Source organism: Xenopus tropicalis, chromosome 2 (assembly GCF_000004195.4).
Source record: "Xenopus tropicalis strain Nigerian chromosome 2, UCB_Xtro_10.0, whole genome shotgun sequence".
Classification (NCBI taxonomy): domain Eukaryota; kingdom Metazoa; phylum Chordata; class Amphibia; order Anura; family Pipidae; genus Xenopus; species Xenopus tropicalis.
Genome location: NC_030678.2, coordinates 97,059,766 through 97,078,562, shown reverse-complemented (window position 1 = coordinate 97,078,562; position 18,797 = coordinate 97,059,766). Strand labels below are relative to the sequence as shown.

Below are 18,797 nucleotides of genomic sequence, written 5' to 3'. Positions count from 1 at the left end.
TGGTCCTTAGTACATAAAATTGCAGTTTTCTATTTAGGATCACCCAATGGCACATATTGCTAAAAAGTATATTTTTATGAAAATGGTTTATTTAGATGAAGCAGTGTTTACATATAAGATGTGTTATCCAATATATTTTTATAGAGAGCTGCAATGTTTAGAGGCATAGTTTTCCTTTATGCTATGGATATACAAAAAATGACACATACATGCAAAGGAACAATTTAGTTTTATTATTTCATTAAAATGTAGTGTACTCTTGATCAAGCAAATATGAACACAAACATTGTAATGTCATTAAGATGCCTTGCTCAGGATCATTTACAGAAATAATAAGTAAGCAGTGGCATAAAGGTTAACAATGCTGACTTTCAGTTCCAGGGCCATGAGTTTGATTCCTGCTATCACTATTTGCAGTGATAAGTTGTCTTTCTGAGATTACTTTTTGTACTCCCATTTTCCTTTCCATATTCCAAAAAAATGTACAGGCAGGATAACAGGCTCATGATGAAACTGACTACCATTAAAGGAAAAGTAACACTAAAAATTTTTAACTAAAAAATCTATTCTACCCCCCCCCCAATAATTGCCCTATCCTGAAAACCATTTGTTATTTTGAATGTTTTAGAAGAAAATACCTGTTAAACTCGGCTTCCTGTCATTTGAACAACGGTGATATGGCCATGCCGGGGAAAGTATCGGGAGATGCATCAACTATGCGGCGATCGATTGATCGATACTAGCCTGACTCGTTCCTACAGAAGTCAGGCTAGGCTCGATCAATTGATCGCCGCATAGTTGATGCATCTCCTGATACTTTCCCCGGCATCGCCGTATCGCCTTTGTTCAAATGACAGGAAGCCAAGTTTTTTACAGTTATTTTCTACTAAAGCATTCAAAATAACAAATGGTTTTCAGGATAGGGCAATTATTGGGGGAGGGTAGAATAGATTTTTTAGTTAAAAATTGTTAGTGTTACTTTTTCTTTAAGGTCACTGATTTTAAACTTTTTAAAAACTTTTTAAACTGTGTTTTTTGTATTTAAATATTTGTTCTGCAAATGTCAGGCTTTCAATTGCACAATATATCCAAATATATGTCAGGCTTCAAATTGCACAAACAGCCATTTGTTTTGGAAGTCAGAAGGTGACTAGGAGATGGTGTAAATTTAAAAAAAAAATTATAAAGCAATAATAAATAAGAATAACAGCAAAACTTGATCCTTGTAGTTAATCTGTTTTTTTTTTTTTTGGGGGGGGGGGGTCAGTGAACACCGACAATCTGGGAGCTGTTTCACTTGCAGGCTAGCAAAATGCCGAACTGGAATGCTAGTAATGAAAAAAATCATACAAAATAAATAGTGTAGATTTACTAATTTGTCCAGGTCACAAATGAGCAAAGTTATTCTGACCAAATCAGCAGATCTTTAGCTGGTTTAGCCACCCATGTAGTGATCCGATTTAGCCCACTGACACATTGTCAGCTGTCAGTTTCATTAACCGCCCAGTGAATTCTTCAAGTAACAGGAATTTGTAGCAGAGATGATCACTGATTGAAACCCTCACCACACATTAGACCAGATTGGATCAATTTGGGGTTACAAAACTTCACACATTGGCAGTGCACTCCAGGTCAGCATAGAAAGCCGCAACAGTTGGTATTAAAATCGATCAACCTTTATTTGCATCAAGGGGTTGCCATATGTGAAAAATGACATAATGGACACCGCATATGTCCCTATGCATCTTTATGTAAAAACTCATATATTTCACTGACTATGCATAAATATGTTGCTAAAGCTGAAAGTATAGTCGACACCATTTGCAGGAGGGATTCAGGCAAACATAAAGTGGCACTGAATCCACAAATGACAAATTTGGACTTGATTCCTATAAATTACTGTTCTTTAAAATTCACAAAGCCTTAGTTGGGCCTTTTATTCTTCTACTCTCAGTTGAGCTATGCCTGCATCTGTTAGTGGCTTCTGTTGCAGATATTATAGAGAAACAACCAGTTCTTAGCTTTTCATTAACAACTCTGTCGCTGAATTGTTAGGGCTGCCATCTTGATAATATACCAATATCACCTGGCATTTAGCTGCATGACACTTTACAGGCAAAGGAAGACTCAGACTGTATGCAGTGACGTTTGCTCCCACAACCCCCCTTTTTGTGTATATCACAAGCTGTCCCACAATTCAAACTGGGTTAGTCTGTAAATTAATACACCCACTTTTGCTCCTCTCCATTTCAAGTAAACTACCTGATAGTTCTGTACAATATATATTTTATTAAGGTAGAATGCTGGGAAATGTATCATTTTGGTTTACAAGTTGAAGAAAAGTTACATAAATATGATACTGGACCTATAAGTTAATATATATTATTCTGAAAACATTACCAGTTTTGCAAACTCTGCATGATTATACAAGAACATTACTAAGAGAAAAATAAATCTGCATTAATACACAACTTTGTACAAACAGAAGCTATAGAAAAGTACATCTGTGCCCTTTCACTTGTGTTTACATTTTAATTATGCATGAAGTCCTGCTTTAATGCACCCCGCATTGAGATCCAACATAAACATCAAGCAACCTTTACTTAGAACCTTGTCAGTGTTTTGCTTGTATAAAGTGCACCAAGGGAAATATGGAGAGTGAGATGGAGTCCGTGAGAAATCATTGTTCCCTCTAGTAGTTTGCAAAGCATAACTATTCTGCATAGTCACTAAAATTATTCTGTAAAACCCATGTGCATTGTATTTAGTTAGTTATCTTCTATTCTGACTTAGAGAAAGCAAATACTGTACACAAATATACCCCAGAAGAAACAAGCCCTCTTATCTTTAAAAAGTTATTTTATAATAACTTTATAAAGTTATTTACTATAGAAATACAACCAAGATTAAAGACTCTAAATTCTATAATCAACTAAATGTTTTGTACAAGTTCAGTGAGCTCTCATTCTCGTATCATTACTGTAGTAATGATAGGCATGCTTTTTTTAATGTTGCCGTGTGACTTTTTTTTTTACAATACATAGCATCAGTATACAGCACCCACATTGAAATACGAAGTACATTAAGGTTGGACTATCACATTCAGATTGGTGTTATGCCCAGTCAGCTAAACAACTAATATTTTCCCAAAGAGGGCTATAAAAAAGGTGAGCCATTAAGATTTTTGTTTGAAATCCTATGAAGCATTTTGGCTGTTAGAAAGCATGTCCCTACAAAGGAAAATGCTTATCCGTTAAACTCTGATAGTGCTAACTTGGCCACTTCTCTAGCCTATGGAATAACCAACTGAAATATATATTTGTGAAATACAGTCTTCTAAACAGTATGTGACAGCTCAACTGCTCTTAAGCCGTATGGGGATGTAGGAGAGTTCTCTATTTCTTTGCAATTATCTTCTGCAAAAGGCAAATGTACAGCATATGCTGCATAAAATATTGTAATGAAAGATTTAACATTTTGGCTCTAACTTTATTTTCTCAACCAAAACTAAGAAAATGTCACAGCCATACAGTAGTCCACCCTTCACTGACTTTCTTAATCAGTTATTTTCTTGGCTTTGTAATAAATAAGTTAAGGAAGATTTTAAAAAAAAAAAAAAAAAAGAGAGAGAGAGAAAACAAAGAACTTTCTGCAACTTAATATGTTAATAATACTCAAGCAGCCAAAGGCAGAATATGAAATATCCCTCAATGCTGAGTTGCCAGCATTTTAACAATTTCCAGAGAACAGAGAGCTGTGTCTTAAAAGTGCAAAAAGGGTGCCATGCTTCCCCATGCACAGTCATACTAATGCAGTATTATAATACTTTAAGAATTCTTTTTAATGACTATAGCACACAGAGCGAGGACAACAGGCATTGCTTTCTGGACAGAGGGACACTGATTATTTTTCTGTGAATCTAGTCTTTTATAGTTTGATACAACAATCAGTTTTTCAATAGGAGTTCATCTAAAAGAGCTTGTGTTGGACAAATTTCTGTATATCGTTTCTGTGATGTCTTGGAATTAACAATAAAGATTCATTTGAGAACACATTTTAATTTTGTTCTTACCTTTTTGGTTCTTATGAGCAATTTTGTTAGGAAGAGAAGGCGCATAAGTTACACCATTTTTATAATGAACTCCTCCTTTTGTGTAAGCTTGAGGAAGGGGCTTATTTATACAGATTTCATTAAACTACGTCTACAAAGTGATTACTTGTTAGCGCTTCATCATAAATGAAATAAAGAAAATCTGGAATTTTAGATAATAAAACAATAAGCACAATGCACAAGGCCTATTTATTTGGCTCATATTGAATATAGGGGTACATTGCCACTTAAAAGGAGGCCCTTACACAGTATATTTTGCAAAAAAGATCCCTTACACCAACAACTTAATGGAGACAAGGCACAACAAAACAAACTCACACATCATCTACTTACTTGTGCCGTTGTTTATCCTTTCCCTATATACTCTTCCTACCTAAACTGCTTGACGATTTCCTGTCCCTGAATTATAAGATGCATGAAAAAAACAACACTGATTAATACTAGTACTGCTTTTTTGTGTTCAGTTCATAAAGTAGGACAAGATAACCCAAGAAATGTATATGGATACACCCCATTGTTTGAATTCCAACGTACACATTAACATTCTCTATTTTATAATTAAGACTAAAATAAATATTCAAGCTCTAATATATATAGATATTTTAGTACAGGTATGGGATTTGTTATCTGGAAACCTGTTATCCAGAAATCTCCAAAGAGGTAATCTCCCAGTGACTCAATTTTGATAAAATAATTCACATTTTTAAAAATGATTTCCTTTTTGTAATAATTAAACAGTACCTTGTACTTGGTGGCAACCATAAAATAATGAATCCTTATTGATGGCCAAACAATCCTATTGGGTTTAATTAATGTAACATGACTTTTTACTAGAGAAAGTATGATGAGCCAAACTATGGCCATTTCCATCTCTGTCAAAATTTCATGTGATCTGGTCATTCAGACTTCAGGTAGGATGATAATTCCTAGGTCCCTTTGAATTTGAAAAAAAAGATTAAATATAAACTTGTTACATCTGTTAATATTTCTGTTTCAAGATGAACAGATATAGGTGGTTGTTTAGACACATGCATCATGTTTCCTTAATAAAACATTCAGCATATGTGTTTTTTCAAGCAAAAATTCTTATTAATCTGTCAGAAATGGGCTGTTAGTGTTATAATATATGAATATTACCAGCAGCCTACAGAAAAAGAAATTTAAAAAATAGCACAATACCTTGGAACTTTTTCCTCACCATTTATGCTATGAAACAGGGGACCAGGGAATGTGCATTGATCAATCCCCTGCATTGTTCAGATACTTATGTTCCTCACTGTATATCCATACATCTCCTTCAACTTTGCATTAGATTGACAGTGATCTGACAGATCACATGCTAACTTCGAAGTGCTTGCTTAGAGCTGGATGGTACTATGTAGCTGTTTTCTCTTTATATTCACTGAACCCACCTGATCTGAGTTATTCATCCATTGCTGCAATTTATTGCCTTTACTATGTAAATTATAACTGCCTGGCACACGATGTCAGGGTTGTAGCAAAATAAATTTGAAAATGCTAATAAATAACATTCCCAATATGCTCATGTCACAGCTCTGCATGTGGCATCACAGCTCCCTAGGGGATATCAAATCAAAAGATCAACTTTAAACTAAATAAAGCACAGCAATAAAGAAAACAAACAAGATTATACCCGGCTTGCAGTCAAGTTTGACTTGATGTTACTCATATTTACCAAGTAAGCAATAAGCTGTCAGAGATGGAATGAAAACATGACACAAGTGAGATGCTTTTAGTGATTCTGTAAGCAGGTCTATACCTCCGTGCAAAGGATCCCATCTGCTATCAGTGGCTTTCTTTCCATCAACAATATATTCTGTGAATAACAAGTTATATATCTTATCCAAAAAAATCTTATTCCCCCACCAGAACTAGTATCTAGCAACCTGATTCCCTTCATATATTAAACTACAACTGCCAGCATCCTACTGAATAACAAAAGCTATAAGGAGTGCTGGAATCTGGATATCAAAATAACTGGAAGACCACAGGTTGAACCATATGGGGGGTGTTAATTTTCCAGCCTATAGGAATCCCATAACTGTGCAGCTTGTTAATATCTGGTTAGAAACTCATATGCAAAGAGCCTGTTAGGAGACAGTTGCTGTTGCTTTTATTCTTACACAGTAATAGTTTGGCTGCTAGGAAATCTGAAAGTATGGAAAGTAGGTGCATAGTGTGTATGTATATAATCAAATATGTGGCCTTCTGTAAATTAATCCTTAAGCCACAATTAGTTGTTTGTCTAAATTTTATGTTGTACAATAAAATTCCCATTAATGCCAGACATACATTCCTTGTGAGTAGAGATAAAGCTGCATATTCTTGAATGTATGCCAGTCCATTAGTTATAACCCTGCCCACTGGACATTATTCAATAAGAATAGCACAGCTTAATTGCTCTGGACACGCTCATAGGGGGCGCAGAAGTGAAGGTGAATATTTTGTTTGCAAAACAAAGGCTACAGCCTCCCACAACACTGTAGCACAGATTGAAATCTTCTATTTGCAAACCGTTCTCAGGTTGATTCAATGTGGATGAATAACATTACTGCTAAGATATTACTATATATGTAAATTAGCCTTTTTAGGTCGGCTGACCTTTAAGGCAGTGGTTCAAAATCTTTGGTCACTGAGGGTACTTATCCTCTTGTTGTCAGATGTAGAGGGGATAACAATTGTAGAGAACACTTCTGCATTCTCTTACATACATCAATAAAAGCCAACATTCCTCTAAAAAAACAATTTTCTCCAATGTGATTAGTCATTGGGCGTAGATGCTTTTTCTATCCAAAATACACTAGAGTCTATGGACATTTACTTGTGACACCTCTTAGCACAGTGACTTTTTGAATATTATATGGCAGTTAAGAAAAGTTTTTTCTGGCCTAAAATACACGTTACGTTGCTTGGGGTGTTTTGATCATATCTTCTATCAGGCAGAAAACAGTTACGAAAACACTCCTCTCTACCTGTCACTACTTCTCAAAGTAATCTTTGGGAAGTGCGGTGAGCACATAACAGTTTTGTTTAGTTCAAAGCTGCCCAGCCCTCTGTATGTTGCTGATTTACAGTTCCTAAAGTTTACTGTTGTACAGATATGGGACCCATTATCCAGAATGCTCAGGACCTGGAGTTTTCCGGATAAGGGGCCTTTACGTAATTCGGATCTCCTACCTTAAGTCTGCTAAAAAATTATTTAAACCGTAATTAAACCCACTAGGATTGTTTTGGTTCTAATAAGGATTAATTATATCTTAGTTGGGATCAAATGCAAGGTACTGTTTTATTATTACAGAGAAAAAGGAAACCATTTTTAAAATTTATTTTAAAAAAAGATTTGATTAAAATGGAGCGATGGTCTTTCCATAATTTGGAACTTTCTGGATAATGGGTTTCCGGATAAGGGGTCTGATACCTGTATTCCGGAAGGCTGTAGTGGAACACATGAACACAAGTCCACTGAACTACTCTGGGATAAATGTCATTCAAAGCATCTACAAATTCTGTACCTTTGTACCAATGACTGTATTTCTACTTCTACCTGCAGGTGGCATGAATATCGAAACATTGAATTCCTTCTGTTGGCAAGTAAATGTTCTCCCAGGCTCTTTTCTAATAATCACAGCAATGCTTGCAAACTTTACTTTGTTCCTTAACGCCTTTTGTTTTTGGTTGACACCAATGTCAGAATTACTCATCCAGTTATTGATCTATGTGTGTTTTCTATGGATATACTGATAACATTCACTATTTTGGAACACTGAAAACCATTTAATTCAATACAATATTTGGCAACATTTTTTAAAATTTTCCAAAAGGCATAATTTATTTCCCACAAATGAATGAATTTTGAACCAGTATTTATATCAAATGTTTATGTTCCAGTCAATTTATCTATATATTGGCAGAGAGACAGAATGTATGACCTTTTTCCTTTTTTTCTGTCACTGGCGTCCAGCTGCCTTAGCTTTGTAGTTGACTGAGCTACATGTCCATGAGTACAATTCTCCCCACATAGCCACATACCATACCTTATGTTTGTATGTTTGTTATGTATACAATAATACCCAGGGCTGTTGAATATATTTTCAGAATTATGTTCAAATGTTGGTTTTCATTACTGTAGGGAAATATTTAGGAGAGGTGAAGAGTGGCAGGGAGCAAATTGTGTATGTTGTATAAAAACATTGTCTGTTTTTTTCCCAGTAAAATAAAAACATAACATATAAGAGCTTGTTCAAAACATTCTGATTTACAGCTGGATTTGTCCTTGATGCAAAAATGTTTTTAAAAATCTTTTAAATGTGCATTTTTTAACTGTTAGGGACAACAACATGCCATTTTATATATGGTTCTATTATATGAGGCATAAACATTGCCTTGATTGGGTTACTAACCAAATGAAAGACAAACATTAATTACTCTTGGTTGTTGGTGTTCCATTATGCAGACTTGATTAAAAAATGCAAAATTTCTTGAGGGGGCATTTATCAACGTCATTAATCTACAAATGCAGGGCAGAGGTATATAATTGCCTGGATTAAGCAAAGAAATATTTTCATGAAGTGTAATACATTTGCTCTCTTTGATAAATGAAGTGTAATACATTTGCTCTCTTTGATAAGTCTTTTGATTTTCTTGTCATTTTCCTGCAAGGAAAAATAACTTACCTCAAATTATTTACAGAATTCATTAGTTGCTAAAAGTTAACCTTTTAATCTTAACATAGCTGTAAAAGATTTAACCTTTAAAAATACTCCATTTTTTTTCTTGATCGTTCATACCAAAACATTAATCAATTGATAGGTTAACATACATCATTTGAAATATGACTGACTAGATCAGTGATGTCTAACCTGTAGTCATTGCACCCTCCTAATGTAATGCACATACATTATCTTATGCATAAGACCAAAATTCAGGTGTGTTTATCCTGAGCAGGAAATGGTATGGGCAATATACTCTTTAATAAATGATCTAAGTAATTAGAATGCATTTAATTATGTATAATAGATGGAAAGTTCCAAGTATGGCCTTTTGCCTTCTCTAAAGGAATGAACTTGGCCACTCACAACATAGATCTGTAAACATCAATACTCTGTTCAGCATACAAGATGTATTACACACATTACAAATTATGGCATACATAATTATTGAATACATTGCTCTGCAAGTGCTAGATTTTTTTCCCTGCAGGGCTGAACGCGCGCAGTAGAGTGAAAAGCCGAACTTAAAAAACAAAGTCGGCTTTTTACTCTACTGTGCATGCGCCGGCCGATGGATTTCGCCGGGAGAAGAAAGAGGAAGGAGGAAGCGCTTCCTACAGGTACCCTGGGCTGGTGCTTTTTTCTCCTAACAGGGGCACCAGCCCAGGGTACAAGGTAAGCGATCTAAGTCACTTGGGGGTGCCTAACATTTTGGCACCCCCAAGTGACTTAGCCTTTCCTTCTCCTTTAATCAAGAAGAGGGTGCCAGTGTTACTTTTACTTTTTTTTTTTTTTTTTAAACTGCTCCTTCAAACCCAATGCTACTTATACCAACGAATCCCTACACTAACCCAGGTCTTGAGTCATTGTGATCCTTTCATAGATATACTGTTTACATGTGTAATCCAGCCTATTAAATTATCACACCATGACAATTTAAAGCTGTCTTCACAGAAAATAAAAGGGTAAGTACAGATGTGTTCATGGGGAGAATTGCATTATGTTCAATTATCATGCTGTATATACATCTATAGAAAAAAAAAAATAAACCAGCACACAATTATTAAAGAAAAATAATTAGTTACAACATAAAATTTATTACAAATAAGCTATGTAATTATTTAACATACCACTAACAATGCCTTCGTTATTACAAACTGATATGCACATACTGTCAAATGGCATGCTGATTAGTTAAAAAAAAGGGTTGCAGATTTCACTTATTTCAGTCCAGCCCTGTGTCATATATCTTTGCTAAATATTAAAAAACGGTATAGTTGTGTGTTTTTGTGTGGTATACTATATACAATGTGTGCCCCTTGCCTTTAAAACATAAGGAAAAACACAAGTCCATATGGTGGGACTGCTTATGGTGTAATTCCAAAGAGTGGTTCCCTTTTCTGACATTAAAAGGATTATCAAGACCCATTAAGCTTCAGGTCTGTTGGTAGTCTTCTGAAAACAAGACATGGTCATTCCTGGGGGATTGAGAACAACAAACATTTTAGTGGGAACAGATGGTGCATGCCACATTATACATTTTTCCTGAGCTTTCACCATTAACAATAGGCTACACAAGCTATTTTTGTTTCAAATGTGATTTGATAGAACGTGGCAAACTGTCAAAATTCTCTCCATGGAGTCATAAGTGAGCAACTACATGGATGACTGGGTGATGTGACAGTTCAGCAGAAACCTGTCTGCAGCTACATTCAGTTTTGCTGCAGTAAACTGTTGAGAGACTAATCACCGACCACGGTACATATAGGTGAAAGATGCATGACTCTGCATGATATCACTTGATTTCGCAAGGTGACACAAGATAAACTACAAAGCCATACTCCGGGATACTAAGCTTTGTAAAATTCTTACTCTTGTGCATTCAATATTGCAAGTATGGGATCTGGAACGACTGGGACCTGGTGCTTTCAGGAAAGGAAGGTCTTTTCATATTAATTTGATTACTTAAATCCGCTAAAAAACTACTGCACATTGAAAAACGAATAACTGCTTTGCCACATGAATTTATTATAGCTTAGTTATTATAAAGTACAAGGTACTGTTTTGTTATTACAGAGAAAAAAATCATTGCAAAAAATAAGAATTATTTGCTTAAATAGGATTCTATAGAAAAGCTTAAACCAATATTTCAGAGTGTTCTGGAAAATGAGATCAAGATAATAGATTCCGCGACTGTATTTAGACCATACTTGAAACCCCTATGTGGTATTATACAAAATGCAAGTAAAAAAGAATTCAGCAAAGGCAGCAAAGCCCTGACCATGATGCTTTTCAAACTAATAGACATCAATAATGACCTATGACAGAACTAGCAGCCTTTTTTCTGTACTGTACCATATTCTACTGAGCCAACTCTACAAACAAACACACGCACACTACTTATAAAACTCAAAAAGCCAATTAGAGATGCCCTCCCCATAACCACCTTCTCTGTCTGTTTATGGATATGAAGCAAAAAAATATATAGCTTGGGGCATGAAACTGAGCTTTGACAATGAATAATTGTTTATATACAAGGCACAGCCTTACACAGCATAATCTCATTATTTCCTGTGAATTATGCTTCTCAAAGAAAGGTTACAAATGACACCCAAATGAAAGCATTCTGTTTTTTCTCCAAACAAAATGAACACAGACATAATGGAATATATATATATATATATATATATATATATATATATATTCCATTATGTCTGTGTTCATATATATATATAGAGAGAGAGAGAGAGAGAATATATAAACACATTATACAGGGGAACCATCTCTATGCCTTTGTCTCAGAGGGTCCCTTAACTGTCCCACTGCTGCACAGTTCATCCATGGTGCTGCTCATGGCTCTTAAGGGCTCTTCAAGATTGTTTCCCAGAAAGGTCAATAAATGTCAGTTTTTTGTCATTTTTAGAAACTGGCTTTACAGATGTACAACTATTTTGTTATTAAGGTGTTTTACCAGCCAGCATAGCAGCTGCTTTGGTGTATACTTTATCGCAGTAAGCATGAAATTGGCCATGAGAAAAACACGATACACAATTCCATTGTGAGTACCAAGAATTTTCAATGAGAAAGTAATACATACTGTGCTTTTCTATTTACTGCAAAGGTCTCACATTGAAGAGCAAAGGATGTATTGTAACATAGAATTTATTTTTTTATTCTGTTCTCAATAGATTAACCGTTTTAGCTCACTGAATGCATAAGAGCTAATGCAACAGGGCTGTTCTGTGTGTGACAGAGGACAGCCACAAAGAGCATGAAGACTCATTCACCACTTCAGAAGTACAACCCCTATTATGCTAACTGATGTCTTTAGGAGATTTATTAGAAACCAGCTTAAATAGATTACCCATAAACAAAAGGGCTCCAATGGACATAAACAACAGCACAAAAGGTTGAATGCTGTAAAGAATACATGAGATACCTAATGCAGTTGAGTAGAGTATTAATGTGTAACGGCTTGCATGGGATTATACGTTGAGTTTTGAACTGCAAGGTGGTGAACCCAGGTTCTTACAAATGTAGGAACTTGTTTACAAGTGTATACTATAGAAACAGGGTGTACATTTTATTAGGAAATATGGTGAAACAAAACTGCACTTTTCTTCTGGTATAGCACAAATTAAGAATTTTTTTTTTTTTAAATCTTACAGACATATTTGAAATCTATGTGGCTTATGACATGTTCTGCCCACTGACCAAGAATCTGGTAAGGTCATCTTTAGCTGTGGTGGAACTCCATTATTTAAGTAGGGGCCCTTTAGCTGGGGATTATATTTTTTTTAAATTTGCTAAAGAGCAGGAGTTTGGACAACATTGTTCTAAAATATTGCCACGGTGCCTTGCTATACTTGCTATAAGTCTCCCTTCCTACCTACAACTACCCCTTTGTAGGACATCACTATACACCCAGCGGCGTCTCCAAGATCTTCACTCTATTAATTACAGATTATGCTTCATGAATGTTTTCATTCCTTCTGAATATATGGTTCCAGCAAAAGCAAAACTACAACAGTTTGTGCCTTTGAGCTATCTTTTTATGTAAATTTGAGTGATCGCTTTACATCCTGTATTGTTAAAGATGTTTCTAGCAATGGGAAAATTACAATTTACATTTTTTGGGAAAATTAATTAAAAAAAAAACTGACTCATGCTAATGATAAGCAATTTCCCTAAATTAGTTATAGATGGCAGGTACACGCTACAAGTCAATTATGCATAAAAATGTAATTGTAGACAAAAGATGTGACGTGGGTGATTTATACATGGGGGAAGTGAAAGCTCAATCACATTGGTAATCCGTGCAATCATCTAATTTTTGTATGACAAAATTATATGAAATTCCGATGTATATGGAATAAGGACAAAATCTTGCCCTGTATTTATTTCATTCCTGGACAGCAAACCTCCTGGAACCCTTCAGAACAGGGATATGTTCTTACAGTACAACTCCCTAAACCACATGACAGCTGGGAGTTGTAAGAATACCTGGAGGCTGCAGGTTGCCTGTCTTGTCCAAACACAGCTGGGGGAAGCTGTCTCAGCATCCCTAGTTATACTCTTGGTTGCCAAAGAATTTCCAAACATATCCTAGCTGTCACAAAAAAGGGAAAAAAATCTTAAAATCACTAAATAATACAGTATGTAAATACCCTCAGATAAAAACATGTCTCTGTCAGAAAAAGGGTACTTTGTGTATTTCTGAAGCCATCCAACTGCCTGTCCTACCATTCCAGGCTGTATGGCACTTTGCATTTCAATCATGCTACAAATGGCCCTTGTAATCACATTAACTCTTTACTTCTCTATTAGTATGCAACGCTGCACATGCTACCACTTTTTTTTACTCTAAATAACATTAGCAGACATTAGGAATGTGAAGAGACAAGGCTTACCAATGCACAAGCCCTGGCGCTGAGGAACATCTATTCAATTTGTATTTCATTAACATTTGCTACTTCACAGAGCTCCCTTTAATTTTGTTACAAATTGCTTTATCCTTTACATTCACAATAAAAGCACACACGGGATAGTTAAAATCAATCCACATGGGGGCAACAATTACTGAAAGAACAGCATCAATGTGACATCTCTTAATACACGTAGGTGCCTCAGCAGTGTGTACCTTTTTTTCCAAAGCGCAGACAACATGTCACACCTTACACAAACCTTCACACACACTCAGAGAATGTTGCATTCACAACAGCATTCCCAGCAACCACAGGAAATTATGACACTGTAAATCAGTCCAGCATATTCAGTGGTAATATCTGTATTTTATATATATATATATATATATATATATGTTTAAAAAGCCCAGCCCATATACATTTATAGAAACAAACCCAACCCCAAACCTGTTGCATATGCATGTGTGCATATGGAACAATCTGTGATCCGATTCTTAAAACACACACATATATATATATATATATATATACACAGTATAATTGCATATGTATATATAAAGATATCCCAATGAATGTGACAATATCCAACATGACAATAAATATCTGTAATTAAGCAGCCATTATTACAGCCAGAATTTGTATTATTTGTTGATATAAGGCATGAATTTTACACATTCCATTGTACCTTTACAAAAATCATTACAACACTAGCCATATGCAAGTACGAGCTACCTTAGGACATTTATTTGTCCCCTTGGTCCACAGATCAAACTTACCCCTTGTAGCAATAAGAAAGAGAAGGCAGCAGTACATGTAGTGGTAGTTAGAATACCCATTGTAGTAGTAATAGCTGCATAAAAGTCCTGGATACCTCCTCCTTCCAGACATGATGGGAATCTGGCACTACAGCCCCAGTGCCAGGAGAACAGGTCACAAAAACAGCCAAATACAGCCTCCAGAGTATGTCAGTCTAGCCTCAACTCTGCCCTGTGCTGTTCCATGAACTGATTCAAAGAGCAGGACAAAAAGTTATATATAAAGGGCAGCTCAGCTCATAATCTTGCTTTAGCGCAACGACTGCTTTATGCGGCCAACGCTCTGCGCAATTCTAATAAGAGGGGCTCCGCATGGGCTGAAAGGAAATCTGCGCTGCAAGCTAATTGGTCTTAAGCGTAACATCCAAATGTCCCCCTTCAGCCTACATGGCAGCAGCTAATGCCGGGTGTGAGGGCTACAATGAGCAGCTAAAGCCAAAGGCGAGGCACACTGCGCTGCCCCTTATAGAAATGTATAGCTCCAGGGAGAATAGTACGTATCCATAGAACGCCAGAAATATTTGCAAGATAAAAGTTTTGTTACAATCTCGGTTTTTCTATGGCTCCAGATAGGGCCCCCAATGAGTATGGATCCAGACGAGTAAGAATAACAGCAAGGAGCTTAGTTCCCAAGGCACGTATCCTGTAAGGTTCGCGGTGCAAAGCAAAAAACCACCCAGAACTGCTCCTCAGCCAGGATACAAATCAAAGCCCCAGGGCCCCCATCAGCCAGACACAGGCATCGCTATCATCCCCACAGGGAGTTGGAGTCGTTCGCAGAAACTTTGGCTGGGAAAGCGGCGACAGCCTGCTGCGACTTGATAAGTGGAGTATCGCTCCCGGCTGGGCGCTCACACTGGGCTGCGAGAGTCGCCTTGGCATTGAGAGCTGAAGCTCATGGCAATAAGTCAGGTCACAGCTGAGCCTATAGACGCATTGGTGCACACAGGGTAGCCTGTTGGAGCTCTCCGGGAGAATAAAGGAGCCGAATCGTTGTCCTTGGCAGAGAGCAGTGCGAGAGATGCCGATTCCGTCCCCGGCGCTGCCCGCTGCTGAATGACTTGGAATAGTCCGGAGCTCCGGGTTTGCAGCCAGTCAAGCTGCCTGGCTCACGTGGGCTGCTAGGGAAAGGAGAGGGGGCGGCGGGAGGGGGACGGGGCCGCGCATGTAATGCTGGGGGAGCTTCCTGCGCTCTTGGCGCCTCCGTTCTCTTATGACCCTGCGGAGCTGCAGCAGGTGGTCGGAAGGTAGCAAGCTTCCCCGCGTCCGACTTATCGCTGCCAAGTGCCGCGGTGTATGGCCGGTGGTCAGAAGGAATACAGAGTGTTATACCGTAGTGAAGCAGCTGTAGCCCAGATACAGCACGTACTAGCCCGGAGAGAGGGGTCCGCCCGCGGCTATATGTACTGCAGAGGGCTGTAATGAGGTACTGCCACTAGAAGCAACCCTTTATTCCATAACAGTCTAAGGACCCCATGAACCCCCAGCTTGTCGCCTTAACCCACGGTAATGGGGGTTCTACCTGCAACTTCCAGCATCCAACCCGCACACATATAGAGCCTCCCGCTTGCCAAGCCTGTGGAGAGTTTTGGTTGAACATAACATGGGGAAGGCATTTTCTGCCCTGAGATTCTGCTAAACTGTATCAATGCACCCAATTCAGGTTAGAGCTGATAGAGTGGGATTTGTAGTGATGCTGTTAGTATTATCTGCTCTATAGCCAGCAGTGTATCACTGTATCTTACACCAGCAGCACCACGACAATTCTCCAGAAAAGAATATGGAGGTTTGGTACCATGGGAAACTTGGTTTGCAAAGAGAAACTCTGGATGGTCCTGTAAATTGTTCAGTATCTTTAATAAACTATATTGAAAAGGAACATGGTCATCCACCTTCCTATGCTCTTAATGGCTGTGTACAACTCCTTCTGACAAACACTAGGGTTGAAATATGTAGTTTAACTACTCTTCAAAGCCAAACCTTGCTTATGTTTGTTACAGTGCAATAAAGATAAAGGCTCAAATCTTGGAGAAATGAATATAGAGCCAAAGTCATTTTCATGACTTTGAAATGATATGCAAATATAATTGCAATTGAAAAGATTTCTTTCTGTCTTTTAGATCCATAACTACTTATACAATTGCAGCATTGAGTCAGTAGCCAAGTACAGAAATGTGCAAGGTGTTATGGGAATTGAGTCTGGAGGAGAGCTGGTTTTGCTGCATTGATTTAGCAGTCTTGCAAATTGAGGAGGCAATACCAAAGTGCAGTTAGACACTGCTTTTAGTTGTTATTTCAATTATATCATTATACTGATATATGTTGGAAAGTGGATTGCAATTACATTTTATTTAATTATATAAAGGACAAAATTGAGTTTTCGGGCAGACATTCCCTTTTAGAACATCTGGAGGGCTGCAAGTTGTCCAACTCTGACCTTGTGCATAGTTTTAACTGAGGGTTTCACACCCTATATTGTGCATTAGAGATCTGCAGGTAGACCTTCAATGCCAGATCCACACCTGCAATCCAGATTTTTACCTGCATAGGCCCAGTATCCAATCTAACCTGCAAATAGGCTTTATCCACAACCCAACCAGCTACCTGCTGGCCAATATAGAACATATACATTGGAAGTGACATTATCGATGGAAAGGGTAATGGGGAGGCGTAGCATACTTTATCCTCACCAATGACCAACATTCCCTTATCCTTCTGAAAAACCCATACTACAACCACAATTCCTAGTTACAACTTGCCAGATACTCACATATTTGCATGTAACCCATGTGTACCTAACCTGCTGCAGGACTCTTAAACTCCTGAAGTGTTCAGCAGCTAAGGTTTGCATGAGTCACTTGAAATGTGTGGATAAAGGGCCTTCTTTATAAATCTAAAAAGTGTCTGAACAAGATGACATGTCAAAATAGCATAGTCACTGCTTCTAAAGAAGAAAAAATTGTGTATTTGGCCATAAAATCAGCAACTTTGAGCCAATCTTGTGCTTTTGATATAAGGTACGAGAAGTTCTTCCTGCAAAATTATGCTGGTTACAAGTTGATGCTTGCCAATAATAATGTGTAACTCAGGTGCATATGCCCAAGACCTTCAGAGTAGATGATAACCAGAACTCCATGTAGGGTAGCCACTTTCAGAAACACAGCCAATTCAGTAATGGAAATGTCGACTAGCTATTGGGGAACCATACAGACAGCCCCCTTTTGCCATGTTTAGCTCAACAAATTAACAAACAACATATATTTTGAGTGATTACAACAAACTCAACATAAGCCCTATTCATTGAACTTGTCAAACAAGAGGGTATACTGGTCCTTTGGGTAATGAACATCTGAGGAAGTCACAAATGATCAACACATCGGTCATGTTAATTTTTTTTTTTCACAGAACAAATTTTATTGACAACAGTCTAGAAAAACAAATGGAATATTACTGGTTTTAAGAACAAGTGGTGTTTACTGGTCTTTCAGTTCCTTCAGTCTTCTGATGGCAGATTTGACTGACTGCGGAGGTGGTGTTGTAGGTCCAGGCTCCTCCAGCTACAATTTTCATGCAAGATTCCAATAGCCTTTCTCTTCATCTTGGTCTTGCCACAGAATGAGCAGGTGTATTTGGCGTGCTGGTTGATTTCAATTTTTTTGACCATCTTCCTTAAGGAAGCACCGTACCAGGTCCAATACTTACCCACAATGCCAACCTTCTTGGTGCGTTTGGCCATCTTGCTTCAGGACCCGAGGGAAAAGGGGTCATGTTAAATATTACCTTCAGTGAGTGAGTTGCACTCTTAACTCCCTGTTGCCTTTATGCAAATGCAGCTTCAATGCTAGTAATACATTGCACTTTCAGCAATCCATCCATACAAATGTGCATCTTATACAGGTATGGGACCTGTTATCCAGAATGCTCTGCTCCTGGAGTTTTTCGGATAAGGGTTTTTTCCATACCTTAAGTCTACTAAAAAATCATTTAAACATTAATTAAACCCAATAGGATTGTTTTGCCCCCAATAAGGATTCATTATATCATAGTCAGGATCAAGTACAAGGTACTGTTTTATTATTAAAGAGAAAAAAATAATTTTTAAAATTTTTAATTGTTTAATTAAAATGGGCTCTATTGGAGATGGCCTTCCTGTAATTCGGAGCTTTCTGCATAATAGGTTTATGAATAATGGATCCCATACCTGTATATGAATATG

General features: G+C 37.3%; 1 protein-coding gene and 1 pseudogene across 1 annotated transcript in view; both read right to left on the bottom strand.

Moving 5' to 3' along the window:
- The window catches only part of tmem132e (transmembrane protein 132E), a 243,445-nt gene extending 227,510 nt beyond the window's left edge, over window positions 1–15,935 (bottom strand). The window contains exon 1 of the mRNA XM_002940528.5: window positions 14,543–15,935. Coding sequence (XP_002940574.2) covers window positions 14,543–14,654 — 112 coding nt within the window. The 5' untranslated portion in view covers window positions 14,655–15,935. The remainder of the gene's footprint in view (window positions 1–14,542) is intronic.
- Window positions 15,936–17,982: 2,047 nt separating this feature from the next.
- On the bottom strand, window positions 17,983–18,336 carry LOC100491346 (annotated as a pseudogene).
- Between the last annotated feature and the right edge of the window lie 461 nt (window positions 18,337–18,797).